Source organism: Dama dama, chromosome 4 (assembly GCF_033118175.1).
Source record: "Dama dama isolate Ldn47 chromosome 4, ASM3311817v1, whole genome shotgun sequence".
Taxonomy (NCBI): Eukaryota; Metazoa; Chordata; class Mammalia; order Artiodactyla; family Cervidae; genus Dama; species Dama dama.
The window spans coordinates 8,263,786-8,277,036 of NC_083684.1; the positions used below are offsets into that span (position 1 = coordinate 8,263,786).

Genomic DNA, 13,251 nt, shown 5'->3' on the forward strand with positions numbered 1-13,251 from the left:
AGAAGGCACTCAGTCTAAAACAGAGCAAGTGCCCCAAACACGTGTTGTCTACTTGTCGTGTTTCCTTAGTCTGTGTTTTATCCCCAGACATCTTGAGGCCTCAACCCCTGTACACCCTCCTCCTGTTCTCCTGAGGGCTCCCTGCTTGGAGAGCTGGGAGTAGAGTATGCACACGAGTACAATACCTTGTCTAACTTCACCCGAGACTCTCCTCCACATTCCAGGGGTGTGGTGAGGGTGTTTAAGTCCTGACCCCAGAAGGCAAAAAACTTCTCAATTCGGAGACTACGAAGAGCATAATACCCAGCATTCCGGATTCCGTATTTCTGCCCCACGCTCATCACTTCGTTGTATACGTGCAGGGCATACTAGAGGGAGAGATGAGAGGTCAAAGTGAGCAGACCTTCAGCACTGAACATGGCGCGCGGCCGGCTGTCCCTGCTACCTGGACAGGGCAGGAGGTTGGCTATAATCCTCAGGAGCCCAAGTGCCACAGCCCAGACTTAAGCTCCAGGAAAGCAGCACCCGTCTCTTCACTTCTGTAGAATGTCTAGGATCTAAGTACACAGCAGCACAACATAATTCACAGAAGCTCTCTTACCACTGAGCAAACGACCAGTCTTGTCACCGCCTCTCTGACAGCCGAGCATCCTTCCTGCCATGTTCTTCTGCCCCTGCTCCCCAACCCTGGTCCTGACCCCGTGCACTGGCCCGTGCTGTGAAGCTAGTGTTGCACGTAACTCTAGACGTGTAGGCACAACTGTGATCTGTCACAGCAACTGTGGCATCTTAGCCCTGGAGCAGGTCACAGAGGACCCCAGAAAGCAGAGCCCTCCCCCCACATCCCGCAGCATCCAGTCTCTCACACTGCTTTGTTTTTGGTTCCAGACATGTTTAAGTACCAGATAACTTAAATAAGCAGAAAGTTTTCCAACTTAAATGAGCAGAAAATTTTCCAAATTGAAAGCAAATAATCTAAACATACTATGTTAAGCCTAAAGCCCAACAACTATACTGTTTACTTTAAAAACTGTAACTCAAAGAAAACAAGACAGAGGAATGAGAAAGACAGATGTTATATAATCCACACTTACGTGTGGAATTGTTAAAAAAAAAACAGACAAACCCAAAATAGCATCCAAACTCATAGAACAAGAGACCAGATTGGTTACTGGTAGGTAGAGGGGTGAGGACTGGAGGAAGGTGGTCAAAAGGTACAAACTTCCTTTTAAGGTAAGCACTGGGGATGTAGTGAACATGTGACTACAACTGACACTGCTGTCTGATACATACGACAGTTAAGAGTAAATCCTGAGAGGAGTTATCACAGGAAAAAAAAGTTTTTTTTCCTTTTTATTGAAACTGTATGAGATAGTGGATGCTAACTAAGTCTATGTAAGTCAATCCATTATACTGTCCACCTTAATCTTACACAATGATATATATAAATTATATCTGAATATAACTGGAGGGAAAAAGAAAAAGCAGCTTCATTGGTACTGCTATTCTTTAATGTACATGGCTCTATGAACTGTACTACTGCAGCCAAACAGGCCTTAACTAAACAGAACAATGTGGTCAAGACGATTTTAGATGTGGAAAAGGCAGTCTGAGCCTGTGGTATGTGTGTAAGTGAGACACTGGAGATGGCAGAGCGGGTGGAGGAGACCAGTGGGGACTGGCTGGGCAAGGAGAGTAAAAATGAGCTGCATCTCAGGCAGGTTCAGCATCTCAAGCTGAATGCTTTGTGTCTGAGTTAAGAGGAAGACAGAGGAGGAAAGATCGAAAGCAAGTTACTAGTCTTGGGCTAGAGAAGACGAGCAAAGGGAAAAGTAGGTCCCTACCGTTTACTCACTTTCTCACTAAATGCCAGGGATTAAGGGTAAACAAACAATCTGCCATCTGCCACCATGCTGTTGGAAGCCATCTCCTCTAAGAGACAGATATAACCTTCTTGAGGACAAAAACCAGCTTGAAAAGAACCGAAGCAGTGCACAAATTACCTCTATGGAAAACATGAGTAAGAATGGGACCAGCCCAAGAAGATCAGGTAGGAAACAGGGCTTCCTCCTCCTGATGGGCTTTGCTGATTAATGACCCAGGAGCGGGTGGTAACACCTCAGTGATCATATTCACAGTTGATCCCCTGTCAGTATAGGCAAAATGTATCAACTATATGCATATCAGCTCTTCTCAAATCGTAACATTTGAGTGTGAAAAAGCAGATGAAATTTTATGAGATGGTAAATCCATGCCTCATTCAATAATTAAAAGGAAACCTAACACCATGAGTAATATGACTGATGTCAAGAACGTGAGGATGCTGAAGATCACTGCTGCTTGTCACAACTGGACGCAGGAAAGAAAATGCAGGAATAAAAATTGTTAAGAAACAAGGAAAATGATTATATTTGTATATGGTAAAACTGAACTCTGGAAATTCCAGAGAAACAACTAAAAAACAGCTATAAACAGTAAGACAGTTTAGGAAGGAAACAGGTTAAAGCATTAATAAACAGAAGAAAAAAGCTTTTAGAAATCATCATCACCTAGAAGATACTAGAATAAAGATACCCTTCCTATTCACAATAGCAACACCACCAAAATAGTATTCATATGAATTTATAACATCTACATGAGAAAAACTTCAAAATACCTCTGAAGGTCATACACACACACACAAACCCAAATAAAAAAGGTACATTCTGATTGTAATATTCAACACATGTAAGAATGTCAATTCTTCCTAATTGACAAACATAACACAACCCCAAAAATCAGGGTGTTTTTAACTAGATGATTATAAATGTTTAAGAGGGAGCATGAGGAAATAGGAATTATTTTCCAGAGTCTTCTAAGCTGTGAGGGAGGATAAGCATTACCAAGTACTAAAATGAACAATAAAGACTCAATAAATAAGATAATGTGGTCCTGGATAAACAGAACAGAATACAGAAGTTAAATAACCCTGCCATCAGCAAATCTGTATTTAAAACAGGTAATCTGTTGAACAAAATAAAGAAAATATATATTCTGAGAGACACTGGTAAGCACCCTGAAGAAAAAACAGAGAAAGGTCTAGGGAGGAGGGGGCTGGTGGCTGCAGCTTTAAGGAAGGTCTCATCAAGAAGGCGAGGCTCGCGGACTGCCAAGGAGAGCGGGAGGGCCGGCGGAAAGGCCCCGAGGCTTCAGACGCTGGTCCAGCAGGGAGTGAAGGGCCGGGAGCGAGAGGCAGGAAGACGCGTGATTAGGAGCAGCAGCGAGAAGGGCAGGGGGCAGGCGGAGCTGTGTGGGCCTGCGGACATGTTTTTACTCAGAGGGGACTGGGTTTTGAAAAGCAGCTCAATCTCTTGCATAAAACTGCATGGACAAACTGCTTTGCACCCATCAGCCCAAAGCGTGACAAGTCTGTGCTGGTACAAGCAATAAAGAAAAAGGTACTCTTGTTCACTGCACAACTTTTTATAACAGCCAAGGACGAGAAACCCCGTAAATGTCTATTAATAGTAGACTAGTTAAACTATGATTCAGGGCCTTCCCTTGGGGTCCTAGGACTCTGCACTCCCAACGCAGGAGGCCTGGGTTCCATCCCTGGTCAAAGAATGTGCTGCAACAAAGACTGAAGATCCCACATGTTGCAACTAAGACCCAGCACAGCCAAATAAATACTTTTTTAAAATAAATAATTCAAGTATATAATGGAATACTGTAGCACTTTAATTGAAAAATGAAGAAAGAAAGGAAAAGGAAGCTCTTTCTTAGGTTCTGGCAGGGAAAGATCTGTAAACTGTTCAGTAAAACAATCAACATGAAGAAATACAGTATGCTTCCACGAGTTTCTATAAAGGCGATTGTGAAAATGTCTTTGAACTTGTTTCCATACTTACAAAACTCTGACGTGATATAAACTAACAACTGTATCACTGCTGGTGGCTGGTGAGAACTGGTCAGTGGCACTGAACACATTTTAGAGATGTTTAATTTTAGACCATGTACGTGGTCTAGACCTACAGAAAACAGTACGCAACTCAGCTAAAAATGTCATACCCTCTGTCACGCGCCCTGCCCCCGCCCGTGGTGCTCACCTCTATGGGGATGTAGAGCATGAACCCTGGCTCGCCCGTGTGCGTCATGCTCATCACCCGGATCCCGTTGGCGTAGCCCACGCTCATCTCCTGTGGAGACCAAGGGAGCGGGTCACCACGGAGGTGTCAGAGGAGTGAAGGTCTTGGGAGCCCTCTCATTAGCTCTGCACCCTCCCTGCGTCTGACCCTGAAGGAGACAGACACATGTGAATGAAGAATTTCTTCCCCGATGGTCTGTTTCCAGGCACTGGGTCACCAGGCACAGAGCCCAGCCTCCCAACGCCCAGCTCAGGAGTGCCAGCCCAGCCGCTGGGGGAGCGGAGGCAGTGTGTGACAGGCAGGAAACACTTCTCTCCACAAAGTCCTGCTGGAGATCTGCCGCAGTTTCAGTCAGGACGTCAGGAGCTGTGAAGAGCAGGCCAACGTTCCCTCGCGGACCTGGCAGGCCAGCCCTGGGCGCCTGCCCCAGAGAAGACGCCGGCTCACCTGCTACCCCGGGGGCAACACTGGGCTCCCCATGTTCTGAGCACGTTTCCAGCAGCTCGTGACCCAAAAGGGCCTCTGAGTCAATAGCGCTCTGCGGCGGGCTGTGGGGAGCCCCCTGAGGCCCCAGCAGGCCGCCGCCGCCGTGGGGAGCAGGTCGGGGCAGTGTGCTGCAGGCACGGGGGTGTGGGGCAAGCCTCTCCTCTGAGCAAACACAGGGCTCTGACAGGGCCGGCCGGCAGCTGACAGAGCTCTCTGCTGCTTTAACTGCGCCACAGAGACGAGAGGGCTGTGAACTCACTTAGGAGAGGATCCTAACTTCAGTGTGAACTTCAAAGGGCACCCCTCAGTAACTGTCCCAGAGCTGCCTGTGACAGCTGCCAAAACACCCGTCCGTCCCGACTTCTCCATCAGCTGCTTCCCAGAGCGCGGCTGTCCTTCCTTTTACTCAGTTGCACTTTGTTTCACTCAGATCTAGTGGCCAAGTGTAAGAAAGAAAACTACGTATGTTGTTTAGGGATTCACCTAGCCATTTCTTATCCGAAGGGGCCACTTACACAGAAGTTACTTCGTGTGTGGAAAGGAGGAAGCTCTGCATGGAGAGAAGGGGCCTGACCTTGGTTGGCGTTTTTTGGCATTAGTGTCATAATATTACAACATAAAAATGTAATCCACTGCTACAGAAAGCAATGGGCTTCCCTGACAGATCAGTTGGTAAAGAATCTGCCTGCAATGAAGGAGACCCCAGTTTGATTCCTGGGTTGAGAAGATCCGCTGGAGAAGGGATAGGCTACCCACTCCAGCATTATTGGGCTTCCCTGGTGGCTCAGCTGGCAAAGAATCTGCCTACATTGAAGGAGACCCCCGTTTGATTCCTGGGTCAGGAACATCCCCTGGAGAAGGGAAAGGCTACCCACTCTAGTATTCTGGCCTGGAGTATTCCATGTACTGTATAGCCCATGGGGTTGCAAAGAGTCGGACATGACTGAGCGACTTTCACTTTCACAGAAAGCAATAAACATATAGAACTGATATGGAGAAAAGTTAGGTCCACTTTAAAGATATCAATGTTTATTAAATAAGACTGTGAGGAAAGGAAAATAGTGGACTTACTCATTTTGTTTGCTTAATGAGCATAAGAACACACTCTGTGGATGTTAACACCATAATGAGAACATGTAATTGCCATCTCTGTACAAGAACATTCCCTGCTTATTTAAAAACTAGAAGTTTCCCAGTACTCACCTTGCAAAACAGACTTGGGAAGTGGTCTGGAGTCATGGGGGCATAGGACAACTCAGACAGCACATCCACAGCGCGAGGACCAATCAGGTTGAGGGCTAAAGGGGAAAGAGCAGGACATGTCTGGCTGCTCCAGGTGGACTGCTGAGCCAATCAGGAAGGTCTGTTCTGGACGTGCTCACCTATGGCCGGGCCTGGGTGGCAAGACCATGAAAACCTTCCTGTGTTTAGGCAGTCCTAGGATGCACCTAGATTCTGGCAAACACACTTCTCCTGACAAGGCTGCCAAGTGCTGCCACTGACTCCTGGCATGTGAGAGCCTGGCTAGCTGTGGCCTCTTCCTGGGTACAGAGGAAGACGAGACTCTACAGCCTCCTCTGCAGCGAGACCAGGAGCATGAGGCCAGAGGACGGGAGCCCACTCCCAGGGCTGGCCCTGAGCACCCACACAGGTCCCGCTCTCCTCCTCTTCCCAGTGCGGCTGCGAGATGGAAAGCCCCAAACACAAATCAGTAACAGGAGAGCCCCGAGGAGAGCTGCCCCCAGCTGGGATCTGTGGCAGCAGCTGAGCGCATCACACATCAGATACCCTCAGATGGACTGGAAAACAGCCTGGCTTCTGTAAGCTTCTACAGTATTCCAATCTGGTGGCAAGAAGGCCATCATGTTTGCTACAATGCTGTCAGTACACTGAGGGTCTGGTGGAGGTGAGGCAAGGGTCCTTTAAGTGAGAAGCAGGGAGGGGTTAAAGCTGGAATTAGGGGGCAGAAGAGAAAGGGCTGCTCCCTGAGAGGACTGCTGAGGGGGAGATAATCAGGAAATAAGTTAACTATCCTTAAGAAGTATTTACTTACTAAAAAAAAAAACTAAGGGGAAATTGTGACGAAAACAATACTTACATAATGAATTAAAATAATTTAATAATGAGTCATGCGTTAATTCAACAAATATTTGCACTCTCATAGGCTGACTGTAGGGGATACAGCGGTAAACACACAAACAGAGAAGCAATAACTCATCCCACACTCCACTTATAACATGTGGGATCGATTGGCCATGACCAGGAGCCTCTTACAAGATGCTAACTCTGACACTCCTGAACATCAGATGTGAAGAAGGCAAATGGAGAAGACAAACCTGGATCACTGGGCCAGCCGACCCCCGAGGGCCCCCTGATGCTGACGGGCCCCTTACCGGTATATTTCCAGGTGACGTCCTCCAGAATCAGGTTGCTGTCTTCTGGCATGTACTTCTTAAGCCAAGCCCAACAATGGACCTGCTGGTCGGTTGGAGAAATCATGAAGAAACTGAAAGTGAGACCAAAAGTAATCAAAACCAGGCAGCAGAAAAATGATCAGGAAGCAGTCGGCTCTCAGCTAGAGTCAAAGCAACGGACAGAACATGGCCAGTGGTCTCATAGCTTTCAGGGAAGGATCCAAGAGCACATCCTTCTAGGACACACCACATCAGGACAAAGCAAGGTTCTGGCGTCCTGCCAGTGCCGAGAAACCATACAGCCTACTAACGTAAGATAAGGCCCCTTCTCCAAGTAGAATAACTAACTTTCCACACTAGGTTTTACATAATCTGGTGCCTTTTTTCCCCTCCTCATTGGGGGGAGGGGTGGGGGTGTGTATGCATGCGCATGCACGGGCGCTGCTGATGAACTGGCCATGCATTAATGAAATGTTTTTTGTTCTCAGTGTTATTAACGGTGTCCTGCAGAAGTGGCCACGCCATCTAGGGCCTGCGTGAGGAGGGAGCGGGGTGGCGCCTGGCTCACCTGCGCTTGCTCAGCCGGGCTATGCTGCAGTCGTTTTCGTATCCGCCACGCTCGTTGAGCATGCCGGTATGCACGATGTGGCCCACGGGCACATCAAGGTCGTTGGAGAAGAGGTACTGGAGAATTTCTAATGCCTGATCCCCGGTGGACTGTAGGGTTAGGGAATGAAACAGAGATAGCAGATGTAAGAACCTCTGGCTGGCAATGCGGCCTGGCGTGCAAGGTCACTTGCTGAGAAAATTCAACTAGCTGGTACTCATACAACAATATTTGCAGGTTTACTCCACTGCAAGGAGCTCAGGGAAGCTAGCTGCTGACTCTAGTGTCAGACGGGCCTCTGCAAGCAGAGAAAGCATCAGACACAAAGAGCTAAAAGTTCCAGAAAATGTTATAATTCAGTTGACACACTAAACTACACCAGAGTTCTTACAGAATCAGTTCTGAAGCGATGGATGAAAAACAAGAGGCATGTAATAAACAGGCATGTTTCCGAATCTGTTCTTTTGGTTCTCAAATACTTACTGTTATTTCAAACTTTGTGAAAGAGGACATGTCAATGACACACACAGCTTCCTTACAGCACTTGACTTCGGACTCCACAATCTCAAACCAGTCTGGCTTGTAGAAAGTCTTGCTCTGCTCCAAGGCCAGAAGGTCTACAGGACAGAGAAAACCAAAGGAAGACAGAAAAGGAGGGGATTTGTCCTGGTGAGTTTCCTTGATAGCTTAGGACAGTATAATTGGTTTTTATTATTTATTCTCCCGGGAACACAGTCAAGCTATATGCATTTAAAAATAAGGTTTAGGACTTCCCTAGTGGCCCAGTGGTTAAGAATCTGCCTGTCAGTAAGGGGACACAGGCTTGATTCCTGACCCAGGAAGATCCCACATGCCATGGAGCAACTAAACCTGTGCACACAACTCCCGGAGCCCGCGTGCCCTACAGCCCGTGCTCTGCAACAAGACCCCGTGCACCACAGCTGGAGAGTGGCCCCACAGGCCACAGCTGAGAGAGCCCATGCTCAGCAACAGAGACCCGGCACAGCCAAAAATAAATAACTTAAAACAGAACCAGACCAAGATTTATTATTCTTAGGACAAAAAGAACAAATATGAGAACGTGCCTTCTTACCCTTGTCTGGTGGCACGAAGTACTTTGGCCTCTCGAATCCATGTTTCTCCATCCACCTGGCTCCCTGCGCGTCCAGCCGGTCATAGAGAGGAGAGGTGCGTAACTGCCTTCCAGTCTGGAAGTCCCAACGGGGAACCTTCAGGTCGTAGAGCAGAGCTAGGGGTGGAAGAGCAGGCCGTGAGAGTCCAAGCCACAGAGCTGAGCACCCACATCCACGAGACTCCGGGGTTGCTTCCATTCAAAAGAGCATGCTTTCCAGGCTGCTGTAGCCCAATTTCCCGACAGCACCTAGTGTGACAGGAATGTTCCAGGAGGAAGGACCGCATTGTAAGAGCTGGTGTCGCCCCTCCACAGAGTTATACAGCTGTGAGTCACGGCACAACTCCAGACCTTTGTTTATAATTACTTTTAAACTAGCAGGTAGAAACAATCGGAGAAAGAGTTCTAAACCTTGCTGAGCTCCCAGCAGAGATGAAGGTCACGTCTACACAGGAGGTTACAGTGTGAAAAACTGGCACCTGTTTCTTTCCAGGGCCTGTGTTGTTGGAGTCAGACCTGGCACACACTTGCCCTAGTATTTAACCATTTCTTAAGCAAAAGAGCACACAGCGTACTTGATATGGTGGCTCTGGAACCTGACAGGTTGCACAGTATTGTCCCAGTGACATTTTTACATAACAAAGCTAGGGGCAGAATTCACTTCTCCTAATGTCCAATCTGCAACCGTAAAAAGTAAAAATATCCAGAAAGAGTATGATCTCTAGTCTCTTCCAGAGAGAAGATGACTTCACACAAGGCCAAACAAGAGGTGCTTTGCTGAGGCAGAAGCAAGCCATGCTGGCCTCTCTGAGCTGTCCAGATCTGTTCTGGGCTTTAGGTTCTACCTTCCAATTTCCCATTTTCTGTCATGCCTGAAATTTCCAACTCATGAGAATCAGAGAAGGGCCCCAAAAGTCATCAAGAAGCTCAAACTTCATTACGATTTTCACAGAAAATATAAAATCTTGGCAGTCACACATACTGCTACCAGCCCGTGCACCACAACCACCAAAGCCCGTGTGGCCTGGAGTCTGTGCTCAGCAAAAAGAGAAGCCACCGCAACGAGAAGTCTGCACACCACAGCAGAGCAGCCCTCCCTGTCATAACTGAGAAAGGCCCGCACGCAGCACCAAAGACCCAGCCAAAAATAAACAAATTATATATATATATAATTTTTTTTTTAAAGCTATCTCTAAAGGGCTCACTGGGAAATAAAAAGCCAAGACAAGGTAGTAATCCTTCAAAGTCAGGAGCGAAAACAAAGAGAAAGCAGGAATGCATGTCTGGTATTTACATGAGAAGTGGTTTCCTATCTGGTGAGCATATGGTGGGTTAATGGTTGAGAGTCACTTATGCTTTGAGACTAACGTGACAAATTCTCTGCCTTGGAAAGCAAACCATGATCTCAAAGACCAAGTGGCGTGTGTGAGCATTCACTGTGACCCAGCAAAGTGAAAAGAAGGCAATGACAAGAAGCTGCTGCTACCAGTCTGACAGCAGTGACCCCCGTGCGTCCCAGTCCACTTTCTGGTCACGGAGGTAAGCCCTGCACAACACACTAAACAAAAGAGTTCACACATGTCATGGGGCATGATGCCCCTAACACAGGCCTGAAACGGGCCAACACCAGAAGCCCGACTTGACGCGATTACTGAAGAGCCGAGGAGGACTCTGCCCCGTGGAGACAGAGCCAGTCAGACGCGGGCAGAGAGGGGCGGTGGGGACCCAGCTTCACTCACGCATGACCTCCATGACACGGTGGCGCAGGAAGGTTCGGCTGCTCTGGAGGGCTCCAAACCGCTTCAGGTCCAGTTCCCAGACGTTTTCTGAGGGGTAGCCATGCACCATCCACTCGGCGAGGTACCTGCGTAAAGGGGGAAGTTGCCAGGCCTCTCGGCACCGTGACATGCTCAGTGCTGGACTAGAACTCAAGCACCAACAGGATCTAAAGACCCTGTCTTGTCAAGACTGGCTGAGTCATTCTCTAATTTCCTTATCTTCTGGAAGAAGCAAATGAGATCCATCTACTGCTCTCACAAGACCACCATGAGGACATGAGCACTAATGGTAAGGCTGCCTGGGAAGTATTAGGGCATGGCAACCCACTCCAGTATTCTTGCCTGGGAAACCCCACGGACAGAGGAGCCTGGTGGGCTACAGGCTATAGAGTCGCAGAGTCACCCATGACTGAAGTGACTTAGTACTCATGCGTGAAGAAATAAGACTAAAATAAACACACAAATGTACTCTCTATATTTTGATGTTTTTTTTTTTTGCCTGTAAAACAGTCACCTCAGGAGGAGGTTATACAGTTATATGGCTATATCACCTTTGCTCCAAACATTTTTGGTAACTTCTAATCCATAACTGTCTTCAGAGCCATTCTACAGTTCACCCAAGTATACTTACTGGTCAGTTAATTAAAAATTTTAAAAAATTGTGGTAAAATACAGACAATATGAAATTTACCATCTTAACCATTTACAAGTATATACATCAGGGATGTTAAGTATTTTCACACTGTCTGTAATGATCACCACCATTCGCCTCCAGAATTCTTTTCACTTCCCGAACAAACTATATCCAGTAAACAGAGACCACCCCCTGCACCCCTGTCCCCTGGAAACCACCATTCTATGTTGTCTCTATGAACTGTACTACTCTTATGTATTCACACAGGTGGAATTTTACAGTATTGTCCTTTTGACACTGGCTTTATTTTTATTAGTACCAAATTTTAAAATAAAAACTTCTGTGATCAGCATGATCTTCTGCTTCACTCATCATCTCTACTTCCAAGCTCAAATAAACACCTTCAGAAGAGCAACACTTGTTAGGACTGAAGTGGTACAGATGTACACCCCACTGGTTCCCAGGCTAACTCCAAAGGGGGTTCCAAACACACTGTGTACAGGGACGTGCCTGGGGCGGGGGCGAGTGCCTTTAAGGGGACAGCCCTCTGCAGACACGAGTCGCCCGCTTACTACAAACGCGCTGGACTAAGTGCATCACAGGCCATGTGAACAAGAAGAAAGGAGGAAGCCCAGCAAGCCGAGTGGGAGTGGGAAGGACTTACTTTCCAGCTCCTCCACCAAACGAAAGGCCTGCAGAGTTCATGCCCACCAGGACGAAGTAGCCCCGCACCGAGGGAGACTCGCCCATGATGCACCTCATGTCTGGGGTGAAGGTCTCGGGGCAGTTCACCAACTTCACGATCTCCAGAGTCTCCAGCTGTGGCATCCGACGCAGCAGGGAACTCAGCAGGGGCTCTGAGCGACACAACAGACCCAAACCCAGTCCTCAGCTTGAGGGGACTCAAAACTGCCTTCCCCTACACGCCTCGCCTCCCGCTCCTTTCCCAAAGTGTCTTGGGGAGGTTTTCTGAGATGAGCCAACTGGGCCATCTATCAGAAGCAGAAACCTTGGTGGAATTACGGGACAGCCCTACAAAGTTCTTGTTGTAAAGACGGAGAAAAAAAGATATTTTGTAGAAAGGAGGTGTTATGGAAGAGCAGATACTATGTGTGGCTTAAAATAAAATCTCACAGGCATCAGTGGTAGGACAAGAGTTCTTAATTAAAAGGCCCCCAAAGAGATACACGATAAAAGGCAGTGTTTTCCTATATTCTAGCAGCTGTGAAAGACAGATCCTCAGCTTGTTTTAAGGTCAGTCCATCACCCGGGAAAGATCCAGTGGGACAGGGATGAAGATGAAGCCAGACTGAAGCTGGCTGGCAGGGACATGAAACATCTGTGTGTTATTCTCTTCACTTGTGAAAGTCTGAAATTTCCCCAAATTAAGGGAAAAAAATTAAGTTCAAGTGGAAGAAAGGACACTCTTCATGACAGACCCTTTCATACCTTTTGAATTTGGAATTACATGATTATATTCCCTATTAAATAAATTAAAATTATTTAAAAATTGAGTAAAAGAACATATTAACAATTTCACTTTTAAAAATTCTCTTCCATCTTAAATGAAGTCCTATCAAAAGACGGTTTCCCCCCACAAAAAAAAAAGTAGGTTTCCTCCTAGCCTAAAATTTCAGCAATGAGTTTAGGCAAAAAAGTGAGAAGGCAAAATTAACCAAGATTTTAATTTTAGGTCTCTGAATTGGCTTGCCAATAACTGTATCCTTAGACCAGACAACCACTGTGGACAAGAAAATGGGGTTGTTACAAAGATCAAGTAAGGAACCACAGGTATACCTCGATTTGGTTCCAGACTACCATAATAAAGTGAACACTGCAACACAGTGAGTTATGTGAATGTTTTGGTTCCCTCAGCGCATATAAAAATTATATTGTATTATATGTTCAATAGAATTATGTCTAAAAAACCAATGGACAGGATTATTCCCTGGCAGTTCAGTGGTTAGGACTCCACACTTTCACTGGTGTATGCATGGAGTTCAATAGCTGGTCAGGAAATTAAAATCCTGTAAGCCTTGTGGGGAAAAGAACACCAAAAACAAAAAAAGCAAAAAC

At 46.8% G+C, this 13,251-nt stretch overlaps 1 protein-coding gene across 4 annotated transcripts in view; it reads right to left on the bottom strand.

The window, feature by feature from the left end:
• Positions 1–13,251, bottom strand: part of PDPR (pyruvate dehydrogenase phosphatase regulatory subunit) — a 41,045-nt gene that overhangs the window by 6,121 nt on the left and 21,673 nt on the right. For all 4 annotated transcript variants that reach the window (XR_009692079.1, XM_061137711.1, XM_061137715.1 and 1 more), the window contains 9 exons: positions 11,840–12,032; positions 10,503–10,627; positions 8,725–8,880; positions 8,115–8,248; positions 7,593–7,741; positions 7,004–7,116; positions 5,814–5,908; positions 4,086–4,175; positions 186–368 (listed from right to left, as the gene is read on the bottom strand). Coding sequence is in view for 3 of the 4 variants with exons in the window: in XM_061137711.1 (XP_060993694.1) it covers positions 186–368; positions 4,086–4,175; positions 5,814–5,908; positions 7,004–7,116; positions 7,593–7,741; positions 8,115–8,248; positions 8,725–8,880; positions 10,503–10,627; positions 11,840–12,032 (1,238 nt within the window). In the remaining variant the exon portion in view is untranslated. The remainder of the gene's footprint in view (positions 1–185; positions 369–4,085; positions 4,176–5,813; positions 5,909–7,003; positions 7,117–7,592; positions 7,742–8,114; positions 8,249–8,724; positions 8,881–10,502; positions 10,628–11,839; positions 12,033–13,251) is intronic.